At 41.0% G+C, this 13,403-nt stretch overlaps 1 protein-coding gene across 1 annotated transcript in view; it reads left to right on the top strand.

The window, feature by feature from the left end:
• The first annotated feature begins 1,806 nt into the window (after positions 1-1,806).
• The window catches only part of mvb12ba (multivesicular body subunit 12Ba), a 29,257-nt gene continuing 17,660 nt past the window's right edge, over positions 1,807-13,403 (top strand). Inside the window, exons 1-3 of the mRNA XM_029253068.1 lie at positions 1,807-1,987; positions 8,572-8,694; positions 11,539-11,646. Of these exons, the coding sequence (XP_029108901.1) occupies positions 8,581-8,694; positions 11,539-11,646 (222 nt within the window). The 5' untranslated portion in view covers positions 1,807-1,987; positions 8,572-8,580. The remainder of the gene's footprint in view (positions 1,988-8,571; positions 8,695-11,538; positions 11,647-13,403) is intronic.

Genomic DNA, 13,403 nt, shown 5'->3' with positions numbered 1-13,403 from the left:
AAGAAGAAAACTCATTGCGGTCTATGCTTTGCACGTGTTCAGATTAATCAAAGTACGTGCCTTTTCTTTTTCCAAATGTATCCTAATTTTTTATAATTATTAAATTACTATTCAAGCCCCAGGGGGTACAGCGGTGCAGCAGATTTGGCCAGGGCCTGCTCTGTGGTGGGTCTGGGATTCGAGTCCTGCTTGGGGTGCCTTGCAGCAGACTGGCGTCCTGCCCTGGGTGCGTCCCCTCCCCCTCCAGCCCTGCACCCTGTGTTGCTGGGCTAGGCTCCAGCTCACTGCAACCCCACTTGTGATTGTGTGTGTGTGTTTGTGTTCAAGCCCTTCACAAAAAGATATGAAAGGGTTACCAGTAACCAGGAGTTTGCTGGGAAAAGCCCCAATCCCCACCATCCCTGTAGTGCCTTAAATCAGGAAAGGACCATGAGCAGCAGTTACTGCTCTTGGCATCATTACTAATCACAGTTCAAATTGTACCACCTACTGTAGTACCCCTGATCAGGCAAATGGTCCTTAATTGATACAGTAAAAAAAATACCTTGCTGTGTAAAGGGGCCATTAACTAAAGTTGATTCTTTAACACTGTAAGCTGTCATGAGCAAATAAAGCTTGTGTATGTTTTATGTCTATATGTACAGACACACACGCACGCACACATTTTCTGAACCGCTTGTCCCATATAGGGTTGCGGGGAACCGGAGCCTAACCCGGCAACTCAGGGCGTAAGGCTAGAGGGGGATGGGACACACCCAGGACGGGACACCAGTCCATCGCAAGGCACCCCAAGTGGGACTCGAACCCCAGACCCACCGGAGAGCAGGACCCAGTCCAACCCACTGCGCCACCGCACCCCCCTCTATATATACAGTACTGTGCAAAAGTCTTAGACACTTAGATGTTTCAGAAAAATATTTGTTTTAGACGGTTATTTAATGTCTTCTGCATTAGTGTCAGTGGGAAAGAGCATATTTTAGATTTCCAAGCATTCTTTTTGCAAAAAGTTACAGTATTACAGTAAGGGTTTTGTATGTCGTTAAAGAAAGAAAGTACACACACACACACACACACACATACACACTCTGTCTGAAACCACTTATCTCAAGCAGGGTCGCGGCAAACCCGGTAACACAGGGCGTAAGGCCAGAGGGGGAGGGGACACACCCAGGACAGGACGCCAGTCCATCACAAGGCACCCCAAGCAGGACTCGAACCCCAGACCCACCAGAGAGCAGGACTGTGGTCCAACCCACTGGTAGCCTAGTAATTCGAGTTACTGCCTTTGGATCCAAAGGTTGCAGGTTTGCGCCCCACCTCTTCCCAGAGTACCCTTGAGAAAGGTACTTACCTTAAATTGCTCTGGTAAAATTACCCAGCTGGGTAAATAATTGTTAACATTATAAGTTACTTTGGAGGAAAGTGTCAGCTAAATAAATAAAGGTGAAGACGTATTAATGTAGATAAAGCAAAACTTAAACATATAAAAGCCTTATATATGATGTAAAATTAGCTATGTTTATAAAAGCCAGGCATTAGTAACAATGAAGCCATATTGTGACAAGTCAATGTGATCGTTATTAATGTTTTAATTAATGTACAGCCTCGTCAAAATCGATGTTATTAAACTATACACTCTCATTCATACGTATACAGGTGAACATGTGGCCTCCGCAACGCCCGCACGAAACGGGTGCCCTGCGCGCGCCGAAGACGCACGCACGCACGCACGCACGCACGCACGCACGTCCAAACCCGCTGGTCTTGTGCCTCGCGCACTCCCGTTGCGGGAGATATAGACGGCCGTTAGGAGCCGCTACGACTGTTTTACGCGTTAGCGGAGGCAGCTTAATGATTAATGAGAAAGAAACCGAAAAATGCGGGATTCGCAGCCGTGACCGCGGGAGAGCGGGGAGAAGAGGACCAGCGAAGACGCAGTAAATAAGAGAGAGCTTGTTCTTTGAGATTAAGTTGTTGGCTTCACTGGGTAAGGAAAACCGATGCTGAGTTAGCCGACTAGCTGCTGCTGCTACTGCTACTGACGCTGCTGCTGCTTCCCCCTGCGCCGCTCGCTCCCTCTCGCAGCCGCCCGCCGCGTTGCTTTCGCACGCCGCGGCTCGTACGCGAGTCCGAGGCTTCACGAGTCCGCGTCTCTGGTCATGAAAAGCTGCTTTTGTCTGAGGCGGAGGAACGAGCTGCCGCGAATAACAGTTAAGTCGACAACGGGTTCGAACAGCAGCACGCACGTTAAATACAGTTCAGCGTTCTGAGTGTGTTTTTCTGTTAAAAAAAAAAAAAAACCTTTTACTCTGCGGTGTTTTTCTTCAAGAGGAGGGCCTTGCTCCCAGCCGTGTCCTTCGGCAGCCGTGCCAGATGTGGATTCTTAACGGATTTCCCCCTTCATTATAGATTTTTTTTATATCAGAAAAGACTTTTCTGCTTTTAATTTTAGAGGAAACGTAATAATCATGGTGATATTTACACATTTCCCATGTGGTCAAGGCGTTCGTGACAAAAAAAAAAAATCTGTCAGATTCATTGTGTTGACTGCTCGACATCAGTCAGTGTATTTATTTTTTATTTTTATTGGATATTGAATATTATGCAGGTTTTTTTTTGGCCTTTTCAATCACACATAGTAGGTAGAGTATCTTGGGAGTGTTCAGATAACTGTCTTGAGGGATTGTTCGTTGTAGTGGGTGGTTTTGTTATGTCAACATACATACGTGTACTCACGTGTCATTATTACTGTTGACCTTTTGATCTAACACCATCTCCAATGTGACCTACACCGTAAGTTCAACTTTACAGTGATTTACTCATGTATACAGCAGGATGTTCCTAATGTATAAATTAATCTGATCACATTCACGGAGTGAGATTAAAACCGACAAGCTTCAGATTACAAGGTGGTGATGACTACTACTATGTTTCCTGTTGACTTTAAGCGTTTTAAAGCTTACAGTTTCATTGGAATGTTTAATTGACTCAAATTAGAAAATATGAAACCACAAATATGATTTTTTTTTTTTTCTTTGTTTCGTTTGATATTCATGTGCTGGTGTTAATCAGCCACACACTTGTGCTTCTGAAGTGTGTGACACTGGCAGTTCAGTCACCCTCCTATTGACATTTCAAAGCAACACTTGAGATCAGATACTTGCTTTTGTTCCAGATGAATAAATCTTTATGATTTAATTTGCTAACAGAACATGTGATAATATTGGGACTCCACAATGCAATTAATACTTGAAATGTCCTGGAAGCCATGAATACTCTCCTCATCAAAAAGGCCTCTTCCATAAGGAATATACATTGTTAAACTTTATTTATTGTATTTAAGAAGATTTACAATCATTTATACATCAGGGCAATTTTTTTCATATCAGTACAGTGGAAGGACTTTGAATAAGGGTGGAGTAGGGATTAAAACCAAAGAGAACTTGGCCTTTACTACTACTTTATCTGCTGCTGTATTTGTGTAATTGTGATGTTGAACTTAGTGCAGTGTTAAAGTATGGCTGTATTAAGACCTGTGTAATGACAGTTCATTTATTTTAGAAGGATATAATTCTGCTGATTCAAATACTGCAGCACAGTCACACAAATTGAATAGTGAATTTATTAGCTGTGCTTAAATTCCACTATTAATTGCTGCATGTGGAGCAGAGATTATTCTTCTGCAGAGGACATGAGTGGTTGTGTATTTTGAGTTTTTGACAGCTGTTCCTTTAACCAGTGGTTTTTCAATATCTAACAGGGCCTTGCAGTTGGCGCTCTTGTCTTGCAGTTGCAGCACTACCCTTGATCAGAGTACTTATTTTGAATTGTTGCAGTAAAAAAGGTTATCATTGTAAAGAGCTTAATGTATAAACCTCACCTTGAAAAGTTTAATTGGACTAAGCGTCAAGTAATTTCTTTTTGACAAGTGGAGATAATCAGTTAGTAGTTCTGATTCTTCACTTGAACTGTATTTCATGTTCCAGTTGAACACCTGTGGTCTTCTAGCAGCAGCATCACATGTTAGTGTAAATAGTGAGTCATTAAAAGATGGAATAGGAAATATATTCCAGACATCTACATACTTATTTGTTCCTTTTGTGGTTTTTCATAGCTCATACAGTTGAATCAGATTGGTCCCTTAGCCTTGAATTTGGGGGGATGTTAGTGTCATAGGCGTGTTTCTTTAGAGCGTCTGTCAGTGTCGTGTTTTCTTAGGCTTTCTCTAAGGCATACTTAAAAGCACAATGAAAAAGGCTGGCCTCAGGCAGGGGGCTTTTTCCATTCTAACTTTGGTTGTTTTTAGTTGTCCAGGACACAGGCTGGCACTAGCCAAATTTCAGTGTGGGTTTTTGAGTTAGACTTTTTTAAAAGGCATTTTTAAGCAAGTTTTAATAAAATGGCCTTTTTGAGTTTGGGAATGTGGTTAATTAGTGTTAAGATGTATAATAAGTACGGCGTTCTCTTAATGTCAGCTTACACATATGTATTAACAAGCATATTAATGAAAGTAACGTCAATGACAGTCTTGGGAGGAATCATAATCAGAGCTCTTTCAAACAATTTATCTGAATCCAGTATGTTTGGTTGTTCTTAATTTAGATGTCTTGTTTGGGCTGAATTCACCATTTGTCCTCATGTGCAATGTGATCATAGTATGATGGGAAGAGGCACTTGCGTAAATGCTGTTTAATGAATTTCTGGGAAACACATCTGTTTTTTGCAGTGGAGGTTTTTCATGAGTCCTTTTGGTCTGTTGCAATTTCTTGAGGACAGTTATGAAAAAGGAGTCATTCTACTAGATGGATTCCTAGACAAGATTGCTTTTATAACACCTGGCTGACAATTTTTTGTTTTTTAAAATTAAGTATTCTGTATTTAAGAGAAATAACTATATGATCCAATTTTCTTTCCAAGGTAGTTATATCACGTGATAATACATAGGAATGGCACTTTAGGACTTTTGTCATATTACTAATTTTGTTAAATCCCATAAGCGCCAAATTCAGATTCAGCCCCTTTGCTTTTGTTGTCAACTCAAATGGTCTTTTTTAAAATAGTTTTTTTAATGCAGTTTTAGTAATTGTGTAAATCTTTTCGCAACTTGTCTTTGGAAAACAGTATTTTAGCTGCAATTTCTGTTATTTTGGCTTGCAGGGTGTGTTGCTGCAAACACTGTCCTGTATCTGTACTTGTTATACATTCCCTGACATGATTTTGGCACGGTTTACATAAGCAAAACAAAGTTTCTGTGTTGCAAGTAACAGAAATATTCCAATAGTAAATATACATGGAATGGTAAGGATTACAGGTTAAAGGGAATCTGTGCTAAACATGCTGTTCATGTGGAGCAGAGCTGGCTAGTGCTTATCCACTAAGGTCACAGCATACATGCTGCTTTTGCTTTTCCTCTGGTTTCAGTTCATTTTAAGTAATTATTTAGACAGTGAGTCACTCCTTTCTTGGTGGCTTGGCTGTGAATCTGGTCTTAATTAAAATGCATCCTGTAAATCCTGCTGTATTGTAGTCCTGCAAGACCAGAGTTTGTCACATGGGCTTGGTGACTGGCACAGTAACAACTGTCTTCATGAATTTCTTTTGTGAGCACACAAGCAGCATCTAAGAGAGTAGCTTCTGCTGTTTTGTTCTACAATGATGTGACTGTTGGTCACACAGGTCTGTATCCCTGGAGGACTGAAGACAAGGAAAAGTGCAGGGAGCATATGATTGGGTGGGTCCTTGATTTTAACACGGAAGTTGTAAGAAAGCTGTTTGTTGATGCAAGGTTTGTATGCATTGTGTAACTGTTAGTCACTGGTTTCGACAGTGAAATTTCACGATAGGCATCCGCCTTGTTTTGGTCTATATGTGTTAGTGTATGCGCACACACACGTGACTGTACGTGCATGGTTGACCTGACTTTCACAGTTTAACCCTGGTTCCTTGCTGATAACATTGCAACCGAGATGCCTTTGGCAGCCTCTTGCTGCCCATGTGTACAGGACCACTGTGTATTTTTCACATTTCCAGACAGCAAAGCTAGTGTTGATGACAGGAGATATGAAGTCTGAGCCCTTCCAGGCATCTGCTCCCAAGTTCAGTCTGATGCATACTTTGAGTCAACTCCTGCCCAGGGTCTGCTTCACTGTTTTATTGTGACTGAGTGGCAGGGTTGGCTGATTTTAATCATGCCAATTGAAATTTAAAAAAAAAAAAAAAGTTTAAGTCAAGTTTATTGGTTTTTTCCCCAATATATTTTTTATCAAATCTTAAAAGGTTTTTTAGTAACATCTAGAAAATTGTAGGAAAGTATCAGCAACAGGTACTTGAATAAAATTAATGAATTGAATAATGGCAAGTACTGTAGGATAATTAAACCACAGTGTTTTATACATACGTAAGCTTTAACAGCTTATAGCACATCAAAAACATGTCAAAAATGAAATTTCACCACAACCTTTGTATAATGATGTCATTATAGTGCTTCATTCACAGACACCAACAGTTTTACTGGAAGTATGAGAGCTGTATAGAGAGGAAAATAACTGTAATATCTTGTAATGACTGACCTTAACATTGTAAGTTGCTTTAGAGAAAAGTGTCAACTAAATGAATAAATGTAAATGGTGCCTCTAGGATGTATTCAGCTGTCCCAGATACTTGCCACAATGAGAAGAGAATTTGTAACTTATGTAGCCCCATTCCTCCCATAGTGGGATTAATTCATTCCATGAAATTTGCTCTGTAGCCTGTCCTGGAAACACAGACTGGATGGGACACCAGACTAAAATGCTGTTTTTAGTTTTTGTTCAATTAATCTGTCTCTGCTTTTACGTGTTTTCCCAGTGCTTTTTGCTCAAACAACATTTTAGGAGACATTTTGAACTACATATATTCATGTTCACCTATACGTACTGTGTATATGTTATGAGGCTGATGGGTTGCATGGTGGCACAGCGAGTAGCGCTGCTGCCTCACAGTGCCTGGGTGGCGCGAGAGGGCATGGGTTCTATCCCTGCTCAGTCTGTGTGGAGTTTTCACGTTCTCTCCATGTCTGCGTGGGTTTCCTCCCATAGTCCGAAGACATGCTGTTCAGATTCTCCCGTAGTGTTTGAGTGACACATAGAGAGTGTGTTCCACTGATGTATGGATGAGTGACCCATTGTAAGTAGTGTATCTAGTAGTGTAAGTCACCTTGGTGAATAAGGTGTGTGGGCTGATAACACTATATAGAGTTCATTGGAAGCTCCTTTGGAGGAAAGTGACTGCTAAATAAATGTAGTGTAATTCATTTTTTTAGTGTCCTTTTTAGTTTTCCTTCAGTAAAACTAAGCTTCATGTCCCTGCATGCTCTTCTTGATTTGATGTAGCGAACAGTGTCGGCAAGGCAAACGGGGGTTGTCAGCAGCGCTTGGTGTGAATTGTGAATTGCTTTCTTAGGGGAGGGGGGTGCGGACAGCCAAGGAAATGCTTTCTGGAGAGGCCCTGTTGCCCAGCCGGGAGCTTTGTCTTCTGTCTGCAAGGATTGCGCTCTCCTTCTGTGTTCCCTTCTACCATCTGGCAGAAGGCATTCAGGGTAGCAGTAAGGATTGCTCCTCAATGCTGAATTGTTCTCAGCTTACTGTAGCATTTAAAGAAAAATATGTAAAATGATTCCTTTTACTAAAAGTGAAAGCACAAAAGTTTTCATTGTGTTAGTAATGTAAGCTAAGTTTACCTCTGTCTCAGTGTTATAAGTAATTAACATATAGCTGATGTGTTTGTTCAAGGTCACAATAATCATGCACAAAATTAAGGTACTAAAATGATCTACCCATTTATACAGTAAAGCGGTATACCATGGAGACTCATTCATTCAACACAGGAGTCACAAGTTCATGTGTCTCTTTACATTCTTAAAGGAAACTGGAACATAAACAGTATATGTGTTTGCTAGGATAATATCTTGCATTAGTTAGTGGCTAAAGCTTACATTTTTACAGGAGACCGCTCATTCTCCTGCCAATGAGTGACTTCTTTCAGTCCAAAGGCGCTTCAGCTCTGGTTGCCATGTGAACGTATCCAGGCGAAGTGGAGGTGTGATTCTGATTTGAACAACACTAAAGGGGCGCTGTGTAAGACGACGGTCGAACATAATGGGAACCCTGAGACTGATGGTAGTCTGCTGAACCTAAAGCAGATTCTCATGGTGTTTCCACTTCGCTCCCTGTCACTCAAGCTTGGGCTTGTGTTTTCTCCTTTGTAGAGAAGGGTGGTGCCATAGAATAGAAATTTGTCCTAGATTAAGGTAGCTGTATGGATTTTTTGCAGTTTTACAAAAAATCTTTCTTAATTACAATTACATCTTTCATTTATTTAAGGATGTTGTCATCATTTGTAATTGAGCTTTTGCAGCTGCTTCTGCCTAAACATCAACAGTATGTGTGTACTTTCATACCATCTTCCTCCATGTACTCAGTGTTCTGTTGCTTTCCACTTTTCTCGGCTGCCTTCTTTCACCTTGTCATCAGATGCAGTGTTGGAAATGGGGAATGGGACAAGTGTTGATGGCTTTGACCTTCTGTGATACAGAACCCTGCTATGATGCCCGAAGTGCGAGACCTGTCCGACGCCCTGCCGGAGCTGCCCATGGACCCCATCACTGGCGTCGGGGTGGTGGCCTCACGGAGCAAGGCACCCTCTGGCTATGACGTGGTGAGTACAATGACATCCGGTTCATAACCTACACAGTTCATCTGGTAGTGGTAATTCTGTGGTATAATCACAGCCAGCTTGCATAATATGACCCTGTGATAGAATAGTTTTTCAATAGTACAATAGATAAGAATAGCTTATTGCAACTGGATTGTTGGAGCGGATTTTCTGCATTTTTAAAAATCCCCTAAATATTTAAAAAGAAGAACAACACCCTTAAATAGCTTTAGATGCTAAGAAGTGAAAGTAGACAGACAGATGCAGCCTACCCGTCATTGCGTTATTTTCTTTTGCTTTTTTTGAGAAGTTTGCACCTTTTACTACAGCCAGTAGCAATGCAGAATGGAATGAAACATGTTAATAGCTGCTAATATTCCTACTGCACCTTAAAAGTACACATTACTCAGTTGGTTCTAATTAGTTAATTCTTAAATATCCCTCTTCATTGTATTTTCTCATCCTGAGTCATCGTTTGCACTGGACTGATTGTGGAGGCGATTGTCCCATGTTGATATTTCATAGTGGCATCTAATTCTAGATTATGGGCTCCATCTGTTGCCATGAAAATTCTGGAGGTGTGTGTGGAGTGGTAGGGGTTGATTTTTATACTGCTTTTTGTTCCATAAGTAATTGTATCTGTGACCCCTACCCTGTGTCATCCATCGGTCACATCCCAGAGTGAGTTTTGTTCGAAGTATTGGTCTAATCTCCTAATTCTCTATTGTCCCATTGTCTCTTTGCTGACTAAGTGTACTTGGGGTAGAAATAAAACACCAATCATTCCCTCTGGCTGTTGGTTCTGTTACTCTCACCATGTTTGAATTATTTTGACATACAAAGTTGAAGAAGCTGAGATTGCAGATGGGCCCAGAGGTTAACTTGATGGGGCTCCTTTGCCTGTAATGTTTTTAGACATTTACATTTATTCATTTAGCAGGTACTTTTCTCCAAAGCGACGTACATCTCAGAGGAAAGAAAAAGGCATACTGATTTTATGGTTGCCTGTCTTAGAGAGTTTGTGCTTATACACATTACACATTTTACAGTTTCACCTAGTCTACTTGCTAAATACTATAACTTCAGGTCCTTTCTTTGTACTTGTAACTGCTAGGCTTTCAAAATTTTTAAGGCTAGCATTTGTTATAGAGAAAAATTTATTCTGGGTGTGGGTGGATATTATTAACTTGTATTTGTCCAGTGCTGTTGAATAAGCAAACTTGTTTACTTATACTTATTTACCCTTTATTTATACAGCTGGGTAATTTCATTGTAAAAATTCAGGGTAAGTCTGTTGACTGAGGGTACTACTGAAGTAGTTACATTTGATCCCCAGGACCATCAGATTGCAAAGCCTCATCCCTAAACACTGTGCTACCTGCTGTCCTGTGTGTGCCATTGTGGCACCTTCATCAGTCATCTAATACTGATCACGTTCACACACCACAGAGATGCACACGGGCATACGATATATGTTGCTTGAATGTCATGACATGTTTCTTATATACTGTAGTATTTCTACAGAAGTTCAGTTCAGTCTCTGATTGAAGACTTGCACCCAGAGCTGCTGAGCCACTTTTGTCCCTGTCACAGGATGCAGAACTACAGAATGTCATGGTCCGTAAATTTGGCCACAGTGGTCTTTCACGAAAACTTTGGAGCACACAGCATTTGTTCTCTCCCTTTCCTTATTTCTATTTCATTAATAGACGACCCCCTGCTCGGTCAGCTGCAGAATTGGAGGGCCGAGTCAAAGTCTGACCTGCCCTGGGTGCATCATCTCACTCTCTTTGGGTGCATTGTCATGTTGGTGTTGTATTCACAAAGCCCCCCCCCACTTTCTGCGTGTTCTGTAGAAGAAGTTTAAGAGCCAGTGTGAACAGCCGGTCCACAGCCCGCAGCCCCCGGAACCCCCCATCAGCCAGGCTGCTCTAAGAGAATCCTTCCACACAAAGACAGCTCTGCTGTTCTGCAGCAAGCAGCAATGTGCTAACAGAGCATTATTTGTTGCAACCCTCCTTCCCTTCCCCCACCTCAACATCGATGCCAGCTTATCGGCTCTCCCCAGGGGGAGTGTGCCCCCCTCCCAAGTGTCTTTTGTGGTGGTCCTTCTGGTCCTTCAGATTAGTCACGTTGACTTCCTCTTTTTGCTCCCGGATTGTCTTTGAACTGAACAGAATGAAAGCATTGATTCTTCACAGAACTTGTGTGTACGGTATATTACCCTTTCGTCAGCTTTTTTTGGTTTGGCCCTTAGCGATCGCAGAGGCACAATGCAGTGCACAGTGACCCAGAAACGGTCCCAAAAGGTGTGGGCTGTGATCAGGGGCCGGATGAGCTTGGGAACATGTAGGGCTTCCTCTGGAAGTCATTTGCTGTGTCTCATCCACATATGTGTTAGCTTGATGTAATTTAAAGGCTAATAAGACCCTTTTTTAGTCAATTCTGCTTTCCTGCCTTTCTGTGGAACAAAAGAATGGGGGCAGAGTTGTAGAGTAGGAGCTGGACTTGTTTATCCGAAATGGGTCCAGGTTTAAACACTTGAATGGCTGTACTGCTTTTTTTTTTGTTCAGTAGGAGTTACATTAAATGCGATTATGTTGTTATAAGTCACTCCAGTGTGTCTGCTAAGCACACAAAGCCGAGGAAGCACTTGAAAAAAGTAGATTTTGGCACAGCAGACGTTTATTTGATCTGCTTTCTCCCATCTCTTTTGGGGCTTAAATTCAGTTGTGGGATTAACAAGATGGCATGTGTTAATTAATATTATAAAGACATAATCGGGGGGAGATATAGGTATGAACCTGTTTTAAATTAAGTGTGATTCTCTTTTTAAATAACTTGCAGGTTTCACAAACAACAGATGGCCTCGATGCTGACTTGTGGAAGGATGGCTTGTTTAAATCCAAGGTCACACGCTATCTCTGCTTCACACGAATGTTCTCCAAAGAAAACGTAAGTCCTAGTGCATATGTCTCTGACTTTCCTAGCTATACCTCCATGTTCTTCCAGGTTTGCATGAATCAAAGAATAAAAGTAGGGTGTATTTAAAGACCCTGCACGAAGCTACTCAGTTATTTGTCAAATATAATTTAAAATTTTTTTGCGCATAGCCTTTTTATTGCAATTGTTAGTGCTCCTCTCACAGATCTTGTATAGAAATGTCTAAATCAAATAAATCTCACTGATGCTTTTCCTGCTCTGGAGAATGTAGGTCTTTACTATGATAATTTGGTGCAAGATTCTTCAGTTTTGTTTGTTTTTCTTATTTTTTTATTTTTAACAATGTCCCCACAGACAATTTTAGAAACCACCCAGCCCCTCTTCGAAGGTGAAAGATACATATTTACATCTGTTTGAAAAATTCTGAATTTATGTGAAATGGCACTTCAAACATTTATCTCAGTACAGTTGGGTCTTAATTTGCTCTGGTTAGAAACCACTATGCATAGACTGATCTTTGAAAACTGTCTTCATATGAGCAGCAGGTAAACAGTGACTCTGGTGATGTTCTGATAGAATTACCAATTCAAATTAACACAGGTATTAAATTGGGTATAAAAACAGGCTGGAAAAGGGGTAAGCATTACACAAATAGCTATCCAAAATCTTGTCTTTTCTGTAGGTAAAGGAAAGAGCTTATTATCACAGAAGGGTGAAGTTTACTCTGGTGTAGCCATGAAGAGTACATTGGTCAGTCACACCTACCCAGCTTTTGTCAGTACTAATCTTTCCTAATCAATAATAAACATGGCATAAAGGTATCTAAATAGGGAGGCTGCCATGCGTGGATCCCTCCTCTGTCCCCTTGCCTTTTCATTTGCTTGGGCACCTCTAGAGAAAGACATATGTGGTAGTTGAGGGACAGCTGGGGTTGAGCTTTTCTGTGCACATCTTGTTGTCTGGAGGATTGGAGGGGTGATATGTTTTTGTTTGATACGATTTGGTTGAATGAACAACATTTGCATTGCTTCACATGGGAGGTATGTCATGCCAGTATTGCGGTGTTAGGACACTAAAAGGTTTAGCAATTTTTATTAAAAAAGCAAAAAGTTTTGATTGTTGTACCTATAAGGGGTATAAATGTAAATTCTAAATCTGTAATTCAGTGTTACTTTGGATGAAAACATCTGCCAGATGCTGTGATGATTATGCCATACAGTAGCTTTGTCTGGTGATGACTAGCAGTTCTAGTCCCTCCCTAGTCACTTCAGCCCAGGAAATCAAGGGATAGCATTGCTGCCCTTCTGAGCTTGAACCAGTAGGACTGTATTTCAGTTAAATTCAATTCAATTTATTTTTATAGAGTGCTCTTCTCACAGAGTGATACATGCAATGAAGCAAAGAAACAGAACAGTTTTCAGTTGCATAATCCTAAAATATTTCCAGATGTGCCTCCCCTTTCCACAACATAAAAATTTTACCAGAATCTCTCTCTGGACACCCCACTATTGCTTATTTACACTGTCCATCTCGGATCATATCGTGCTTGTCCCACTGAACTGTACGTTGGTGAAGTTCTGTACAAACCAAAAAAACAAACTTGCTGGTGCTCAACTTGTCTCAGTAGAAGAGCAGAATGGGCCTGGCAGTGTTGTAGGATACGGTGTGAAAACTATCCTGCCACACATAGTAAAAATCTGGAGGGACTAAAATGTTCTGTTTTAATGTTCTGTGTCACCATGCAACACGGCAACGTCAATTTGAAGTGT

Source organism: Scleropages formosus, chromosome 6 (assembly GCF_900964775.1).
Source record: "Scleropages formosus chromosome 6, fSclFor1.1, whole genome shotgun sequence".
Taxonomy (NCBI): domain Eukaryota; kingdom Metazoa; phylum Chordata; class Actinopteri; order Osteoglossiformes; family Osteoglossidae; genus Scleropages; species Scleropages formosus.
This window is presented reverse-complemented; position numbering and strand designations above follow the sequence as displayed.